This window comes from Fundulus heteroclitus, chromosome 15 (assembly GCF_011125445.2).
Source record: "Fundulus heteroclitus isolate FHET01 chromosome 15, MU-UCD_Fhet_4.1, whole genome shotgun sequence".
Lineage (NCBI taxonomy): Eukaryota > Metazoa > Chordata > Actinopteri > Cyprinodontiformes > Fundulidae > Fundulus > Fundulus heteroclitus.
This window is the reverse complement of record NC_046375.1, coordinates 22,682,950-22,699,711: the sequence shown is the minus strand read 5'-3', so window position 1 is coordinate 22,699,711 and position 16,762 is coordinate 22,682,950. Positions and strand designations below refer to the sequence as shown.

The 16,762-nt window shown below is 41.2% G+C and overlaps 1 protein-coding gene across 1 annotated transcript; it reads left to right on the top strand.

Moving 5' to 3' along the window:
• Window positions 1-4,735: 4,735 nt before the first annotated feature.
• On the top strand, window positions 4,736-16,462 carry LOC105930618 (breast cancer metastasis-suppressor 1-like protein-A). The gene is made up of 10 exons (XM_036147675.1): window positions 4,736-5,018; window positions 5,206-5,296; window positions 5,740-5,867; window positions 5,974-6,053; window positions 6,183-6,279; window positions 11,104-11,193; window positions 11,279-11,343; window positions 11,436-11,475; window positions 11,622-11,751; window positions 15,447-16,462. Exons 1-10 carry the CDS (start codon window positions 4,883-4,885, stop codon window positions 15,562-15,564), a joined length of 975 nt encoding a protein of 324 aa, XP_036003568.1. The 5' UTR covers window positions 4,736-4,882; the 3' UTR covers window positions 15,565-16,462.
• Window positions 16,463-16,762: the final 300 nt, after the last annotated feature.

Genomic DNA, 16,762 nt, shown 5'->3' with positions numbered 1-16,762 from the left:
CAGAAACACTGCGGCAACGAGACAAACCACAAATCTACAGAGCAGATACTTTATGCATTCTCACAGGCCTCTTTTTTTTTTATTTGATGAGGCTTGGGCAGCCACCCTACATGTTCTGTTGCAGGCGTCACTAGTATCAGATAGCATAAGGCAGAGAGTCCCTGGTTTTAGATCTGATTATTCTGATTTAACCTCCTAAAGCTCCTCTGCAAAAGTCTGAAGAGACATTAAAAGGGTTTACTTTTTTTTGCACAGTATGAATTTAATATTTATTTACTATTCTGTTTTTATTTGGTCTTTATGTTATTTTTATCTTTAGCAATCATTAGATGATGGTTATTGTTTACTTTTTGCTGGAAAGAATAAACCTCACTCATTAAGGTTAGAAAGAAAACCCCATGGTTCACGTCTAAGGTAAAGATTGGGCGCCCTCTTGTGGTCGCAATAGAAACTGCAATACACATTCATTTTAAACATTTAAGAGTTTGTGACCAGAAAAATATTGTTTTTATATTATTATCTTGAAGAAATATGTTTTCTATAAAATGTCCAAAAGGAATATGTTTGATTTACTCCAAACAATAAATTAGAAACTTAAAAAATAGCTGCAACACATTTATTACACTGCAATATTTACATTGCAAAAAGCAAATGTGACTGCAAAAACGTGATTATATAATATAATATAATATAATATAATATAATATAATATAATATAATATTATATTATATTATATTATATTATATTATATTATATTATATTATATTATATTATATTATATTATATTATATTATATTATATTATATTAAGCTGGTCTACATTCTGATAATACAGCACCTAGCAAATGTTCTGCCTTTAATCCTTCCCATTGTAGAGACAAACACTGATGTGTTTCAGGTGAATTTCATGAGATGGACCAACACAAATTGGTGTGGCGTAGAGGGAAATAGAAACACATTTTTTCTGCTTTTCTTCCAAATGAAGAACTGCTATGCAATACTTTTTCTGTCCCGCTTTCCTCTGATTACCTTAAAATCCATTTGGACTTTATTTTGTAACATTAGGTAACAGCCAGCCTCAAGGAGATCAAGACCACAGCCGTCAGTTGTCGAGGTCGGTCGTGTCTTTCTCTCCTCTCCAGCTTTCACCCCCCCCCCCCATCCCCCCTCTCCTGCTCCTGCTGCTATGTCTTGTCTTTCTAAGCACTTTCTTCATACCAACCGAACTCTGAAAAACATGGATCTGGTAAGCTGGTCTCTCAATGCTTTTGATCAAATTTTTTTCGACGGGTAGGCAATGAAAGGGGGACCCGTCCGGTCCTGATTTGACGCATTTTGTGGGATACACCCTATATTCTTGGATGGAAAACAGTGTGTTTTTCGACTTTGTCATTCTTGGGCGTTTGAAACGTTTGCATGATTGGATTCAGGATACCTGGATTTCTACGTATTGTTTTTGTGGATTTTTGATGTATCAGCAAATACAGCGGATGTCGGTAGCCATATTTGGCCTTGATCAGGCTGCCGGCTGCAAATGACGCGCTCACTAAGGCGGTGAACAGACAGATCTGGAAGGTGGAGGAGCAGAGCCGAAAAGCTGGATGTGCTGGTTCGCAGACTGGCTTCGGTGGTTGATGGGATAAAATCTGGAAGTAAAGCGCGGAAAAGCCCAACAATTTGGAAAATTGGATTTCACCATTTGGAGCCAGCAAAAGACTTAAAGCTGACAGGAAAGGCAGTGCAGCTTGACTCATAACAAATAACATATTTGCCCTCCCTAGCTCTACTCCTGGATTGTTATGGCGGAGAATGCTCAGAAACGCTCCCCGACTACCCCCCCCCCCCCTTCCCCGCTGACACCTGTGGATGCTTCCTGAACTGTTGGCCGGCTGATAACATCAAGGACAATGGCCTCTGGAGAGTGTTCACGGAAATATAAACACTTTCACCCAAACAGACACACATAACTGATGCTCGGATAAACTGATGAACTTACGTACACGCGACAGGTCTCAAATGTTTACCTTCTGCTAAATGTGTCTCGTCTTATTTGTGCTTTTTGTGCAAGAGGTTTTTGATATCTCAAACTGTATCCTGTTAAAGGATATACAGTTTGAGATATGTTTTTTTCCCCTCCCACCTTCCTTTTTTTGTGGCCTCTATCTTTTCACAGAGTAATGGCAAACGCCATGTGGGCACCGTGTGGTGACCTTGGCAGCAAGGCCTCAGTAAATCGTCTCCCCTTGAAATGTTTGTGATGTTTGTTCGTTTATGTTATGGCGATTGTACTGAAACAACAATTTCCCTCTGGGATTATTAAAGTATTTCTGATTCTGATTCTGATTCCGAGCTGTGGATCATCGGAAAATAGAAAGGGTATGGCATGATTGCAAACATACCAAGCAATAGCCCTTCCAACTAAACTGAAAGGCTGGGCACAGAAGGCTTTATTAGTCAGAGAAAGAGCCAAAAGCCCATGGCTGGGACTGTTACTTTGGCGGTTTGAAGTATTTGTTCAATCAGAGCAGCAATTAATATCACTATGCTTTGAAGATATGATTGAAGGTAGCTATTATGGGCTACATTTCACTGCTTAATATAACTAGTGCTCTCAATTACCCTTTTTGAGGTTTGAGTTTTGAAGCCGAATTTGTGTTTGTGAGGCTGTGACTTTAAGTTGTGTCAGATGTTTTGCAAAAAAGACGGTGGTGAATATCTAAAAACGTTTTCTTCTTTTTTTTCACGATAAATACCACAAAATATTCGGCTAACATTTTTATTCCAGGCTGCCAGTCCCCATGATAATATGCGGATATTTTTCTTTAGCAGGGATGGGGAGGTTGATCAGAGCTGATTGGGAAATGGATGGAGCTAAAGGCAGTACCATCCTGGAAGAGAGAGGTTGTCAAAGACTTCCAGCATAACAGCGATCCTAAACATACTGTATGATTGGAGCCAGAAATTAAAGGGTTTGGATCAGAGTATATATGTGTGTGTTTGAATGGTCCGGCCAAAGTCCAGACTTCAGGGTGTATTATTTTCCTTTCACCTGACAATTATGCACCACATTACCTATTTATGACTGAAAAAAAAAACAGATTTAATATTGCTGGATTGCTGCGGTTGTTCTTTCCAACAAGAGAACATGCTGGTTTATGCTTGCAGGCTGCTCTTCCCTCTAAAGGACAACAACAACTTCTCCAGTCTCTGCTCACTCCTTAGTCTGTCAATCACTGCCAAAGCTTCAACCCCGGGGCGCTCGATGTGTCTTCCTCTCCGCAGGCAGACGCTCTCTCACACCTCTGCAGATGTACCGGCCGCCTTCGCTCTGAAGACCTCCTGTCACTGGTGACTCAGCTGCCAGCTTGTATGATTCATTCTCTTTGATGCGCTACCATTGTTTTCACCTCCATTTCCTTTAGTTTCCAGCAGCCTCGTCAACGTGGAAATAAATGGAATTCATGCCACACAGCGAAACACTTAAGTTAAAATGATACGTATTGAGCGGACCATAAGGCACATCGGATTATAAGGCGCACAGTGAATTAACGTGTCTGTGTGTCTTTATTCACATATAAGGAGCGCTAAATATTTTTCCTAAGTGTGTAATATCACTCTGACTCTTCAAGTACACAGCTCCAAACCCGTTTTGTTCAGGAATGACATCAGCTCTGAGCTCATAACTTTCTAAACAGATCACTGCACAACTTTTATTAGTAACTCGAGCTGATACAAGTCTTCTTTCTCTTACATTTGTGTTTCAACACGTGCTGAAAAATTTACCAGTTTTAAAACTAGAAGCTGTACACCGCTATTGATCCATTCTCTATGTACATGGAAGTGTGATTTTCCCACTTCTCACTCAGAAAAACATCAACTCCCATAAAGTTAATATAAATTGGAGGCAACCGGACATCCACTTACGATTTAAGCCTGTTTGTGGTTGCCATGCCGGGTGACTGAGCGTTTGAACAAGGATGTTCCCATTAAAGTATTCCGATGGGAACAGTCTGTAGCTACTAACCAAGCAACCCCAAGTTCAACATCTGATATGGCTATTACATGTTGCTAATATTTGTTTGCTCCATGACAAATTCCAAGTTTCACTGTGTTCTGATATCAGACCTTCTGTAGGGTTTCATAAGGTGCAATCTCCAACTTCCTTGAATATAAAATACCGCAGAGGCTATGTGTACTGGCGGTTTATTGAGATATAATTTGCATATATTTTCTTGCATATTTCACTATTTTTTTAAATGTCCAGCTACCATATTTGACGTTCCAGTCAGAATTCTGTGTTCGTATTGTATTTCCGACATGAAGCCTGGAAAAAGTCAGACTTCCGACTACTGAAGAATACACCATTATTCCAGCTGCTAATAAAGACAAAAAATAAAAAAGTGAAAACCTTAATGATTTTAGAATGAAAACACAATTTCATTACCATTACATTTACTTATCTTTTTTATATTTGTAGATTTTATTTTGTAAAAAATATTTTTTATACTCTTGTATGAAACTTCATCCGCTGCCGGACAGGGCCCAGCCTCAATCTTTGATGGCCCTAACGACGCCTCTGGCGCTAGCTAACGCTAACAGGTTCGGGAATGACAGAGGAATAAAAACTACAAATCCCTTCAACTCCACTGAGGCGACCCCTTTTTTTTATATGCCAGCATCTGATTGGATAACTTAATATGTTTGTCTATTGTGATTGGTTGACGGAGGCCCAGTTTGTGTGTCCAGCTGGTGAATGCAGCAGAGTGGAGCTAGCTAGCCGGCTAGCAGTCTGAGCCGCAGTTTCCCCTCTTTCTGGGAGGGGGCTTAAACCTAAAAGTACGGCTCTGCTGCGCCGTCAACCCCGACTGCTCACGTAGCTGCCATGCCGGTCCACTCACGGGAGAAAAAAGATAGCAACCACGAAGAAATGGAGGTGGACTTTCCCGAGCAAGACGGCAGCAGCACGGACGAGGAGGATACGGTTAGCTCGTCCGTGTCTGAAGATGGAGACAGCTCTGGTAGGAGAAACAGGCCACAGACAGCAATACACACTGAAATGAGTAGGACAGACGTGGGCTGTTTTGCTGACATAGCTAAAACAAAATATGCTGTTTCTATTTTAATTAGTGGAAATCGACAATGTAAAGTGTATTTGAAGGGTGAATTTAAAAAAAAAAAAAACATTTGGTGTGTTCATGTTCACAGAGATGGATGATGAGGACTGTGAGAGGAGGAGGATGGAGTGTCTGGATGAGATGACAACACTAGAGAAACAATTCACCGACTTAAAGGAGCAGTAAGTTATTAGATATATATAAATGGAGCCCTCACCTAACTGCTGTTGACAAGGTGTTTGTCATCGCTTCACTTCTGTGAAGTGGAAGGAAAACAGGCAGTCGATTCTGAAAAGTGCGGCGTGCATTTCCTTTTCTCTGGCACCCCTAAATAAAGTCGGTTGCTGTCAGATGCCTTTAGAAGTTGCATAGTCAGACATTCTTCGTCTTATCTGAATAAGGTTGAGCTGTATGCCAACAAGGAAGGACACATTCCTTCTGTCTCTAGATGATTTATATTGGTTAAAAAAAAAAATGAAAACGGTCTAATACCTTCCGTCTACTTTCCAATCACGCACTAGCTTGTGTTGGTCTATCGCATGAATACAGCGAAAAAGAGCATGCGATAAGAATTGATTTGCAGGACGCCGTACAGGGATAAATCCACTTTTTTCCTGCCTCTCAGGCTGTATAAGGAGCGTCTCAGCCAGGTGGAGATAAAGCTGCAGGAGGTGATGGCTGGCTGCGCTCAGGAGTACCTGGAACCTTTGGCCAACCTGCAAGAAAACATGCAGATCCGGACCAAAGTAGCTGGTGAGTGGAAAGGCCATTTTTTTTTTTTTTTTTTTTTTTTTTTTCTTCCCTTCCCTTGAGCAACATCTCCAAACAGTCTAAGCAGTTTTGCGTTGTATTTCTACAGGGATCTACAAAGAGTTGTGCCTGGAGTCGGTGAGGAACAAATATGAGTGTGAAATCCAGGCCGCTTGCCAGCACTGGGAGGTGAGAGGTTAAAACATGCTGTAAATGGTGGTGGTGGTGGTGGGGGGGGGGGGGGATTACAAAACATGTGAGTCAGTGTCAGGCTTGTGAGGAGTGTTGCAGTTGAAATCTTGCCCTTTGCCTTTACAGAGTGAGAAGTTGCTGCTTTTTGACACTGTGCAGAGTGAGCTGGAGGAGAAGATACGAAGACTGGAGGAGGACAGGCACAGTATTGACATTACCTCAGGTAAAAACCAGCGCCCGTATTCACAAAGAGTCCCAAGACTAAAAGTAGCTCTTAGTGATGTCATTTTAAGAAAATCTTAAATCTCCAGAATTCTAAGATATTTTTTTTTTCTTAGAATTTTACCTCGGTAAAATGAAGGTTATCCACAAAGCACCCTAAGCCTTAAAGGAGCAATAGTTAAGATATTTACTGTAAAATCAACCTAAATAATTTTCATTTGTTCCTTGGGATGGAAGTAACATTCCCTATAAGCAATCGGTCCTCTCCATCAACAATGTGTTAGTCACGTTTTTCTTCTTTCAAACCTTGAGTTACGGTCTGGAACTACTTCAGTGCAGAGTGTAGCCCGTGTTTACTTCCTGGTTCCTGCGCCAATCTTATGAGATTTCCCAGGTTCCCAACACAGAGCGCAGCATTTGCTATTATATCTTGGCAAAAGAGCAGCAGTCTCCTAACATGGAAACCAGCAAGAGAAGCGGACCTGAAATAAAACAATATACAACATCAGATACCTCTCCTGTGGAAGGAAAAATTCACAGCAGCGCCACACCGTTTAAAAAACGGCATATTAAGATTGTTGTGATTGCCAAGCTGTTGTACCTATTTTAGCCACAAGGTGGCACCGTTACTTAGAGCTCCTTTAAGAGAGCTCCTAAAGTGACAAAATGTTGGCAGTGGTGAGGAGGACTTATAGCGAGCCTATGGGTGTCTGAAGCAGGGAAGATGGTGGAAACGGAGAGAGCTGATTGGCTGATCCACAACCTAAACAGTGGAGGAAATGAGCACATAAACTTCCTTAACAATCATACAATTATAATAATTATAAGGGATGATAAAGGGATAGCATAGAGTTAGCGGGTTAAATGCATGGCTCTACCTAATGTTTTATGGAGGATAAGTAAATAATAGTATAAATGTTAGATAATCATGATTAAAAAGTGGGATAAACTTGTATATATAGATATATATCTATATATATATAGTATCTAATACTATCTATATATATATATATATATAGAATATATATATATATATTTATATATATATATATATTTTAATACAATTTATATTATATTCTCTCTCTTCTATACATATATAATATATACCACTATATATATCTCACTAACATAAACATATCTATATATCTATAATCTCGTATATCTATATCCTTATACCTAAATAACTCCATATCTCTAGCTACTACTCTATATATCTCTTCTCTCTATAATATCTATCTATATCCTACAGGATATATCTATACGCATATATATATTATAAATATTATCTATATATATACATAAATATAAACAAAAAAAAAATTCATAAAGAAGAGGTGAGAAAGTCTCCATCTCCTAGCTTTGAGTGTGGTACGCAGCGCTTTACTTTCCAGGCTGGCGCGTAAAAGCACCAAGACGCACAGAGAAAAAGGCGCATTGATGCGGCAACACGATTCATAGTCCGCCTATATGTGCTGTGATCCAGGGATCAATTTACTTTTTAACAAATCTTCTCCTCCCAGAGCTGAGAGGACAAATGTACTGCGGTTCATTTTTTGTACTTTAATTTTTTCTCCACCTCATGTTGGTCATTTTGCCAAATCTGACCGCCTTATACAAGCAGGCAATCCCAGTAAAATGCCGACAGCTGAGTGCGTATTAATATCAAATAGACAAAGGTAGTAAATTCACTGACGAATGAACATAAAATTAAGCAAATCAAAATTATGATGGGGATCTAAATAAGATGCTTTCAAACATTTTGATGCTATGTGACAATCAATAAATTAATTTTCATCATCATGACATTTTTTCTAATCCAGTCTAATTCTCTTCTGTGGTTAATTGGAGCGCCTTTGTGTTGTTTTCCTTCTCGTACTATCAACCAATCAGAGCTCTTAAAAGACAGCGTCACACCTAGCAACGGGGTCAACAACGCCTCCTGTCGAGTCGTTCCTCAGAGTCGCTCTCAGCAGCGATCTGAATCACTCTTGAGCTGAGGCTCCTATGTAGGAGTTTTTAGGCTAAGGTAGGAGCTCTCTGAGAGGACTCTGTGAATACAGGGGCAGAACCACAATCATCCATCCATCCATCCATTTTCTACCACGTCTATCCCTTGTAGGGTCTCGAGTAGGGGTGGGTATTGCCAAAGAAGTCATGATTCGATTTGAATCACGATTCACATGCCACGATCCGATTCTATCACAGTGCATCGCGATACTTGAATTATTGCGATGCATTGCGATATTTTCACTGAACACTGTTAGAAAAAAATGCAGCCATTACCAGTGGCTGACTGGCTGTGTATGATCTGGATAGTGTCTTCAATTGATACATAACTGAAAGCAACTGAATTCATACATAGCTGTATTTATTAAAACAACTTTTGGAGGTATTGCCATGAAAACTAATATTACTGTTACTGGACACAGATATTACTATTACTGGAGTGGACACACTGACAAAAAGTGCTTAGGATTTATAAAACTTAAAATAACTAAATAAGGATAATCAGTGCCGTTTACATGGCCTCAGGGGTCCTTTAAACTAATTAAGTTGTATTCCACTTGTTTTTGACTGATGTTCGCCAACCATTCATGCAATTTTATTTATAAATTTTTTTAAATTAATAATCGATACTTGGCATCAAGAATCGATACAGTAGATTGCGAAAATTAGAATCGCGATGCATCGCCAGGACGATTATTTTGCACACCCCTAGTCTCAAGGGGTGCTGGTGCCTATCTCCGGCTGTCACTGGGCGCCAGTCCATCGCAGACAACAGACCATTGTCTGAATAGTTACTGTTAATCATCAGAAAAGGGACAAAAATCCAACAAATGCAAGGTATTTGATTGACGTATAGCTGAAAGTGTTAGAGCTGCTGTTATGGTATTTAAGGCAAACCATGAGGTCATTTTTGTCTATTTAAGTTGTTTTTAACATCATGTGCATTTTTTTCTTGCCTTTGTCTCGTTCTAGTTCAGAGCGAGCTTTAAATCGTTTTTGAGCTGTTTAAGGATATTTAACAGATTCAGATGTGTGGTAAGTTTTCTGCTTCCAACATGAATCAAGTCATGACAAATGTAAAATAATATCAATATCAAACTGAGATTAGTGAAGCATGTCGGGGAGAACAGATTTCAGACAACTGGTTCAGAACAATATTTGTCTACCTAACCTATGGAGAGTCCACTTCTGAAACAAAAGCCTTTATAATGATGCCAATTCTGCAAATACGTCCGAGAAGCACTTTCATCATGAACCTTATTATAAATCTTGGTGCTTGTTTTATGTCTTCAGTTCACTTTTATCCATCTATTTTTTTCCCCTCCCTTCCAAAAAATAATATCTTCATATTTTCTATATCTTTTAAGCTATTTTTTTATATTGTAAATTGATGGAGGCTTCCCGGATTCTGAGACTTTGAGTCGTGAATGACGGAGAAAGGCAGCTCAGAGGACATCTAGTCAGTGACAGTAACCGGTCCTCTTTGTGCACACGCTGGTCCAGAGTTCTGGGTCCTCTATTTCGCTCTCTGCTCTTCCGCTTAGCCCACAGGCTTTCTACAAGATCTAGGTCTGGGGCTGAGAAGGTACATTCTGTGTCTGGGGAGCCCTTTGTGTGGATTTAAGGTGACTGTGGCTCAATGAGAAGAGGAGGAGAAATCTGTCTCCTTCTCTGTTTTATTCCAGCTGCGCCCTCTGCCACGTGTTCATGCTCCCCCCGGGGCAACGTGCTCTACCTTTAGGCGCCTACTAGTCTGGTTATCATGTATGAATGTGTGAGAATGTGGCTCTAGCTCGTGGAAGTGGTCAGCAGGACCAGAAAAGCTCTAGATAGATAGATAGATAGATAGATAGATAGATAGATAATTACTTTATTGATCCTCGATAGGGGAAATTCATCTGCCCGATAGCATAGATAAAAACATGTAAAATAGGATAAAAACATAAAATTGGATTTAAAAAACAAACAAAAACACAGTCCTTCAAGAGAGGCTATCTAAATACGGTCCATTTACTGTCTTTATCCTGATGAAAGATCAGGATTTTTTCAGTTTTCTTGCAGGATCTGACAGATTACCTGAAATGTCCTGGCATTTCAGACTGCCGTGAAATTTAACCAGAAATCCAGGGTCTTTGGAGGAGAAACAACCCCACAGCATCACAGGCCCTCCTCCACACTCAGTCCTTAGGCATGATGTGCCTTTGCACATGTTTCTACTTTGCCTCACGCCAAACACCGCCCAGGAGAGACTCCACATGCTTGTTTTGGGACGGTCGTACAAAAAAAGGCCTGGAGCCTCGGTCGTTTGTTTCTACCTTACTTGCCGTCCTGCTGGTTGTGCAGGGTGGAACTGGAAATGTAAATACTGGTCCTCGCCCAGTCTGGTGGTCTCTGTGTCACATCCTATTTATACCCCAGGCAGACAGAAAGCTGTGGGTTACTTACTAGCAGTTGCTAGGAAACGCTGACCAATTTAAAAACGCAAAGTAAAAAAGGTCAGGGTTGAGATGATCAGGAACACGAGCAGTTGTTCCACTAATAAGATGTTAGAAACGGTGATTACTTCCATTGAATAAGCTAACTCTGGTTTAATGGTAGGATTTTTTCAGGGGTTCTGGAAATGCCAAAGACTTGAAGTCCATAGAAATGTATTTGTTCTATGCAGCTGTGGCGCAAAAGTGTCACTGGGTCAAAATAACCTCCACGTTAAACTTGATTTTCATCATCTTGAAACGTGTTCCTTCTGAATGAAATCTGTTGATAGAAGAAAGCAGCAGCGTAAAGCTCTAGTGTCCTGTCTGTCCTGTTTGCATCGCAGAGCTATGGAACGACGGACTGCAGGCTCGGAAAAACAAGAAAAAAGATCCGTTCTGTCCCGTCAAGAAGAAGAAGCCTGTCGTCGTTTCTGATATCCTTTCACTCACGGCGCTCCTCTGGGTGTTTTTCTCACGTGAGGACGGAGCAGTGTTTTCCTTAGCTTTAGCTTTTTATACGGCCTTATATTGTTTACATGCTGCAGGACCTGGATATCCTTGAAGACTGGACCGCCATAAGAAAGGTAGCCGTTTATTCACCTATATAATGGCTTTCAATCTGAACTGCCATGTTGGATTTACTCCCTCCCTCCTTCCCTCCCTCCCTCCCTCCTAGGCAATGGCTTCTTTGGGGCCGCACCGGGTGAAGGTGGACGGTAAGAGTTTTCCCTCGTTCTCGGTTACAGTCAATACCTGGCAGAGCGCAGACATCGACCCAAACGTCCGCTGGAAGCCTTGACTCAATGCTGTATTTCCTTTTTTTTTTTTTTTCTTTTTTTTTGCTTTTTGTTCTGCTGGAAAGTGCCTGCAGTGAAACCGGACAGACATCACCATGTGGCGCGCCCTGAGGAAGGTCGACTGTTCTACGACAACCAGTGGTACTGCAGGGGACAGGCCATCTGTATCAACAGGAAGGACGAGTTTCCAACCAGGTATCAGGGTTTCCTCCACGATTTCTTTTTTAAACCGTAGGGGGGCGGCGGCATCATCATCTAATTTGCATGTTTGCTCATACATTTTGGACCCAGGCTGTTGGAGAGCTTTTGCCAAGACCAAAAAGTTACTAAAAATATTGATTGTGTTTGGAAATGGAAATTACTTTTACAAAAGGATTCATGAATTTTAATACATTCCCTGAATCCACACTACATAAAAAAACAGTGCCAAAGAGTCAGATATCAGAGGCGCACAAAGTGAGCGAGGTGACTAAGTGAGTGAAGCTGTATGTGAATCAAATTCGAGGAAGTATTTTAGTGCAGCAGTTTCAGAGACATAAAAGGAGGCTACTTTAAAAACTACATTTACGTGATGAGGCAGCAGCAGCTGTGGTGTGCCTGTGAGACAGCGCTGAGGGAAGAAGGAACTCTCATAGCAGATCTCATCTCGCTGCTGCCTCATTGCAGTGATTCCAGAACGACTGGTGCTTTCAGTAAAGTCGGCATTAAAACAAAAAAGGTCGCTAAAAGTCGTCGTTGCTAGTCCTTTTTGAAAGAAAATTGCTAGATGGCTCCGAATAATCTCTAAATATAACAACAAAGACGCTAAATGGGCGACACTGTAGTTTTCCTTCCCTCCTGACAGGAAAGACCAGGCGCCTTGTTGGTTTTTCAAAATAAAGTACATTAACTTCTCATGATATTTAAATTCATTTCAAACTCAGATTATGGTTAGTTTAGGTTTGCAAATATAGGCTATACATACTAGAGGATATATATATCTTATATACTTTGTTGTTTTAACATATTTAAAAAAAAATCTTAATTCTGAAGGTGTGCCGGCTTTTATTTTTGCCGTGGTGGTGCACCACGGTCAATTACATGTAGCAGAAACCCTGGGTATGACGGGAAGGAGTGTTGGCGGATGATTGGACTGACTCCAGTGTCAGAGTTTTGTTCGCTGTTTAATTGAAGCAGAGAAGCAACGTCAGCGGTCTGGTCATTTTGCAACGTGGTGAAAGGGTTGTTAAGTGTACACTACAGCTCAAATGTTTGGGTTTACTCAAAACATGTCCTGCTTTCCTAAGAAAACTCGCATTTTATTAATCAAATAAGTTGCAAAATGAATAGAAAATGTAGTCAAGACATTGATGAGAAATAATTGCATCCTTCAAGCTTTACTTTCATGAAAGAATCCTCCGTTTGAGATCTGGTGATTCCAGTCCATTATAAACACAATACCGCATTGACAATGTCTAGACTTATTTTAATTGAAGAAAATGGTAGTTTTAATAAAGAAATAAAAGGAATATTTCTATGTAACTCCAAACCTATAAACAGTTGCATATGTAGTATCTATAATATTGTTAAATATGTTACTGGCCAAAAAGGCTATATTGAAATTGGATATCAACATCGGCTAAACTTTTCATTTTGACATTCTCCCAAACATTACGGGGAGGTTTGTAGTAGAAACTGAAGAGAAGGTACCTGAAGATCCACAGGTATTGATGCAGACAGGAGAGACGAAGTACAGCCACGGCTCACAGCACAGACTCTTAAATAAAAGCAAACTAAAATGTGTCTTTGGCTTGGTGTCTATAATTAATGCAGGAAAACCCTGGACTGCAGCCTAATCCGTGGGAGAGAGTTTCAGACCTCCTAGATAAGCAAAAAGAGAAACATGACACGGTGCTGGTGGTTATTTTGAAAACTCGTCATTTCCTCATGGACATTCCTCCGTAGATAAACATACTGTTGTCCATTTAGATTTCAGAGATCATCGCACAGCTTATCTTTCTGCCCAAATATGGTCACATCTGGCTCCAAGAAGGCAGAGGCGGCAATGCGGAAATTGAAGCCTAAAAGTCAAAGGAAGAATTCATCAAAGCATATATTTAAACCTTAAGACAAGCTTAGGTGCCTGCTAAAGTAATCATACCCTGTTAACTTTTCCACATCTTATCATATTGGAACCACAAACATTTTAATTGTATTTGATGTGTCAGATCAACACAAAGTAGAGCATAATTATGAACTGAAGGGGAAAGGATCCACAGTTTAAATTGTTTCTAGCGACCTGAAGTTTTAGTATTTAGCCCTCTTAGGGGGATCGCTGTTAGTTATGCACTCCTTTGGGCCCATTAGGGGCAGGAAGAAGGCCATTGTTGAAGAATAATAGCAACTTGTCATAAACAATGTATGGGACGTGTCTTAACCTTGTCTGCAGGCTGAATTCTCTTGGTAGTAGGCATTCACAAACACACGAGAATCCATCTTGTACCGTTCCGGCATCAAAAGTTTGTGGGCGAACCAAAAATGGTCGGGCCAATCACGTTGCAGTATTGAGGTTTAAGTCGGGACATACCACCGCGACGATAGCAAGAGCGGCTTTGCCCATTGGCGAACCAACACAATCATGGCAACACAGGAGGATGTACACGTAGCTGCTGCTGTCACGTCTGTTTTATCAGAATCCCAGATTTCTTCCTTAATAGCAGAACAGCAAGAAGTGCCTTGACTAGCTTACTTTGTTGTGGTTTCTCATGGCAGCCGCAGCTTTAATTTGACACCATGATTGGCTAAAACCAACCTTTGGTAGGCGGGCACTAGGTGCCGCTTCTCTCAATCAGCTCAGAGAGTTCTGCTGAAATTTTCTCTTTTGTCCATACGCCGCAGCGCTGGTCAGCGTTTCTGCTCCTCCTCCCCACTGAACTACAGAAGCTGTTTTCTCGCCGTGACACGTCCATTAAGCGCAAGCAAAGGTTTTTCCCGACGTGCCTTTCAAACTGCGGTTTAAAGTCGATTGTTAATATTAGCTGGTTTAAACGCAAGTTTTGAGACTCGTGTAACATTTGTTACAATTGTCATTTTTATCATGTAAACAGAGGAAGCAAAGGCAATATCGGCATCAAGAATCAGCCCCGAAAAATCGGCAGCAAAGATCAGGTATCGGCTCATCTAATGTCAAAATAATCTGTATCACCGTCGGCCTTAAAAAGAAAAAAAAAAACCTGTATTGATCAATCTCTAATTTAATTTAAAGAAAGGATTTTAATAACATTTATTGTTGAACATCTTTAGATTGTAGAGACTGCAGAGCCTTTCCCTAAACAAACACCCAGAGCAACAATACAAGGGTTTAGATCAAGTCACATATTAGAAAGGCCAACATTAAAAACCCCATTTCCTTTGATATTGCCACTTAATCACCGCATTCATTGGTTTGTTGTTCTCGCACCTAAAATCACGTTCCATTGACACCTGTGGTCGGAACGTGTGGAAATGTGAGGAGCTCCTAGGGATTAGACCACATTTCCAAGCCACTGTAAAAAGACTCGTATGACACAGAGAAGCAAATATTCCAACGTATGTGAGTAATTTGATGCTCCTAATTGTTGGTACATGTCCTACTTCCTGCCAACGGGCTGCTCTGTAACCCGATCACGTTCCCACACACCATCTCTCTCTCTCTCTCTCTCTCTCTCTCTCTCTCTGGGAGCCCGTTGGACATTCTGCTGGTTGCTGCAGCTGGCAACCTTTGCGCTGTTTGCTTTCCCGTGTAAATGCTCAGCAATAAATACGGAGCGCTCAACGGGGAAGTGAATGTGCTAACTGCTGCTTTCGCTGATATCACATGTGCTAACAGTTTGGCATGTTCTTATACGCGTGTGTGTGTGTTCATCCTGCAGCGCCATCATCACCACCATCAACAACGACGAGGTGTGGTTCAAACGTCTGGATGGCACCAAGTCCAAGCTGTACATCTCCCAGCTGCAGAAAGGCAAATACACCATCAAACACTCATAGAGGAGACGGGATCAACTCTTCAACACCCCCCCTCTCCCCTCTTCCCACCTCTTGTTTTCGTCTCCGCCGTCCTCTCTCCATGTTGCATCTCTTCCTGTTCTACTACTACTACACAACCTAAACACTAACGGATATCTGCTGGTGCTTTCTGTATGGGAGTGTCGTTTGTGTACGTGTGCGATTAAAAAAAGCATCATTTTCTCTGGAGCGGAGATCGACGCAAAGTGCTGCTAATAAGAAACAAGCCGGGGCGGGGCGGGGTGGGGGGGGTGAAGTAACTGTGAAGCGCAGAGCTCAGTCGAGTGCCTTTTCCGAGACGGGACGCCGCCTGTCGCCGCTGACGGCGGGCGACGGAGGAGGTGGGCGTAAAGTCTTGACCTATCAACGCAGCGAAGCCTTACTCAGCGCTGCGTTGGCACCAGGAGGACTGAAGCGGGTCAGTGAGCGAGTGGATGCGAATCCCTTCTAAACTTGAATCTCATGCTCATAGAGAAATTCTGTTCAATTCTTAGTTGGGGATCCCCTGAGCAACGTGTAGTCTCATAAAGGTTGGAGTCGTCTTAGGAACCGTTGTGTTTGATCTCTTTGATGTTTTAGTGTAACTTTGTTTCTCAGCACCACACCAAGCCCCTCCCTCCCCTCCTCCCCTCACACTAAGCAGTTTTAGGGGGCTGCCCTGTATATAGAAACATTTGTGTTCTGTGTTCTTTTAATGTTGCCAATCAGCTAACGTTACCTCCACTTTGTGACCATATAAGTGGAGTTAAAAATAAAGCCGCAGTCATTTTGGGGCTGCATTTCTGCGAGTAAAGCTCAGTGCCATTCGGCAGCAAACACTGCTGCTCCTCCTCATCTGCTCCCATCCCTTTCCTGTTTTTTGTGTCGCCATCTTTGAAGAGAAAAAAAAATCTGTATAGCTGACGAATGAACAAAGTAGAGGGAGAATTTTTCTTTTCTTTTTTTTTTTTTTTTTTTTATATGATCCATCCAGCCTACCTGTCTGTGTACGTGTGTGTGTGTTACATTTGAGCAAGAGTTTGTGTTTCTACAGAGCTGTATCTGACTTTTGCTCTGTCCACATCAAGTATTACCTGCCAGCAGTATTTTATTGAGAGGTATTTGCTGCATTAATCACAAGACGACTTGTACGGGAAGCCTTATGTGGCTTTTTCAGATAAGTTCTTGTCATTTTTACTCG

Bases quoted from the DNA above. Each gene is read 5' to 3' on its own strand.
- LOC105930618 (XM_036147675.1), top strand. From the start codon at position 4,883: ATGCCGGTCCACTCACGGGAGAAAAAAGATAGCAACCACGAAGAAATG. The intron at 5,019-5,205 runs GTAGGAGAAACA...TCATGTTCACAG, and splicing joins TGAAGATGGAGACAGCTCTG to AGATGGATGATGAGGACTGT. The intron at 6,280-11,103 runs GTAAAAACCAGC...TTTGCATCGCAG, and splicing joins CAGTATTGACATTACCTCAG to AGCTATGGAACGACGGACTG.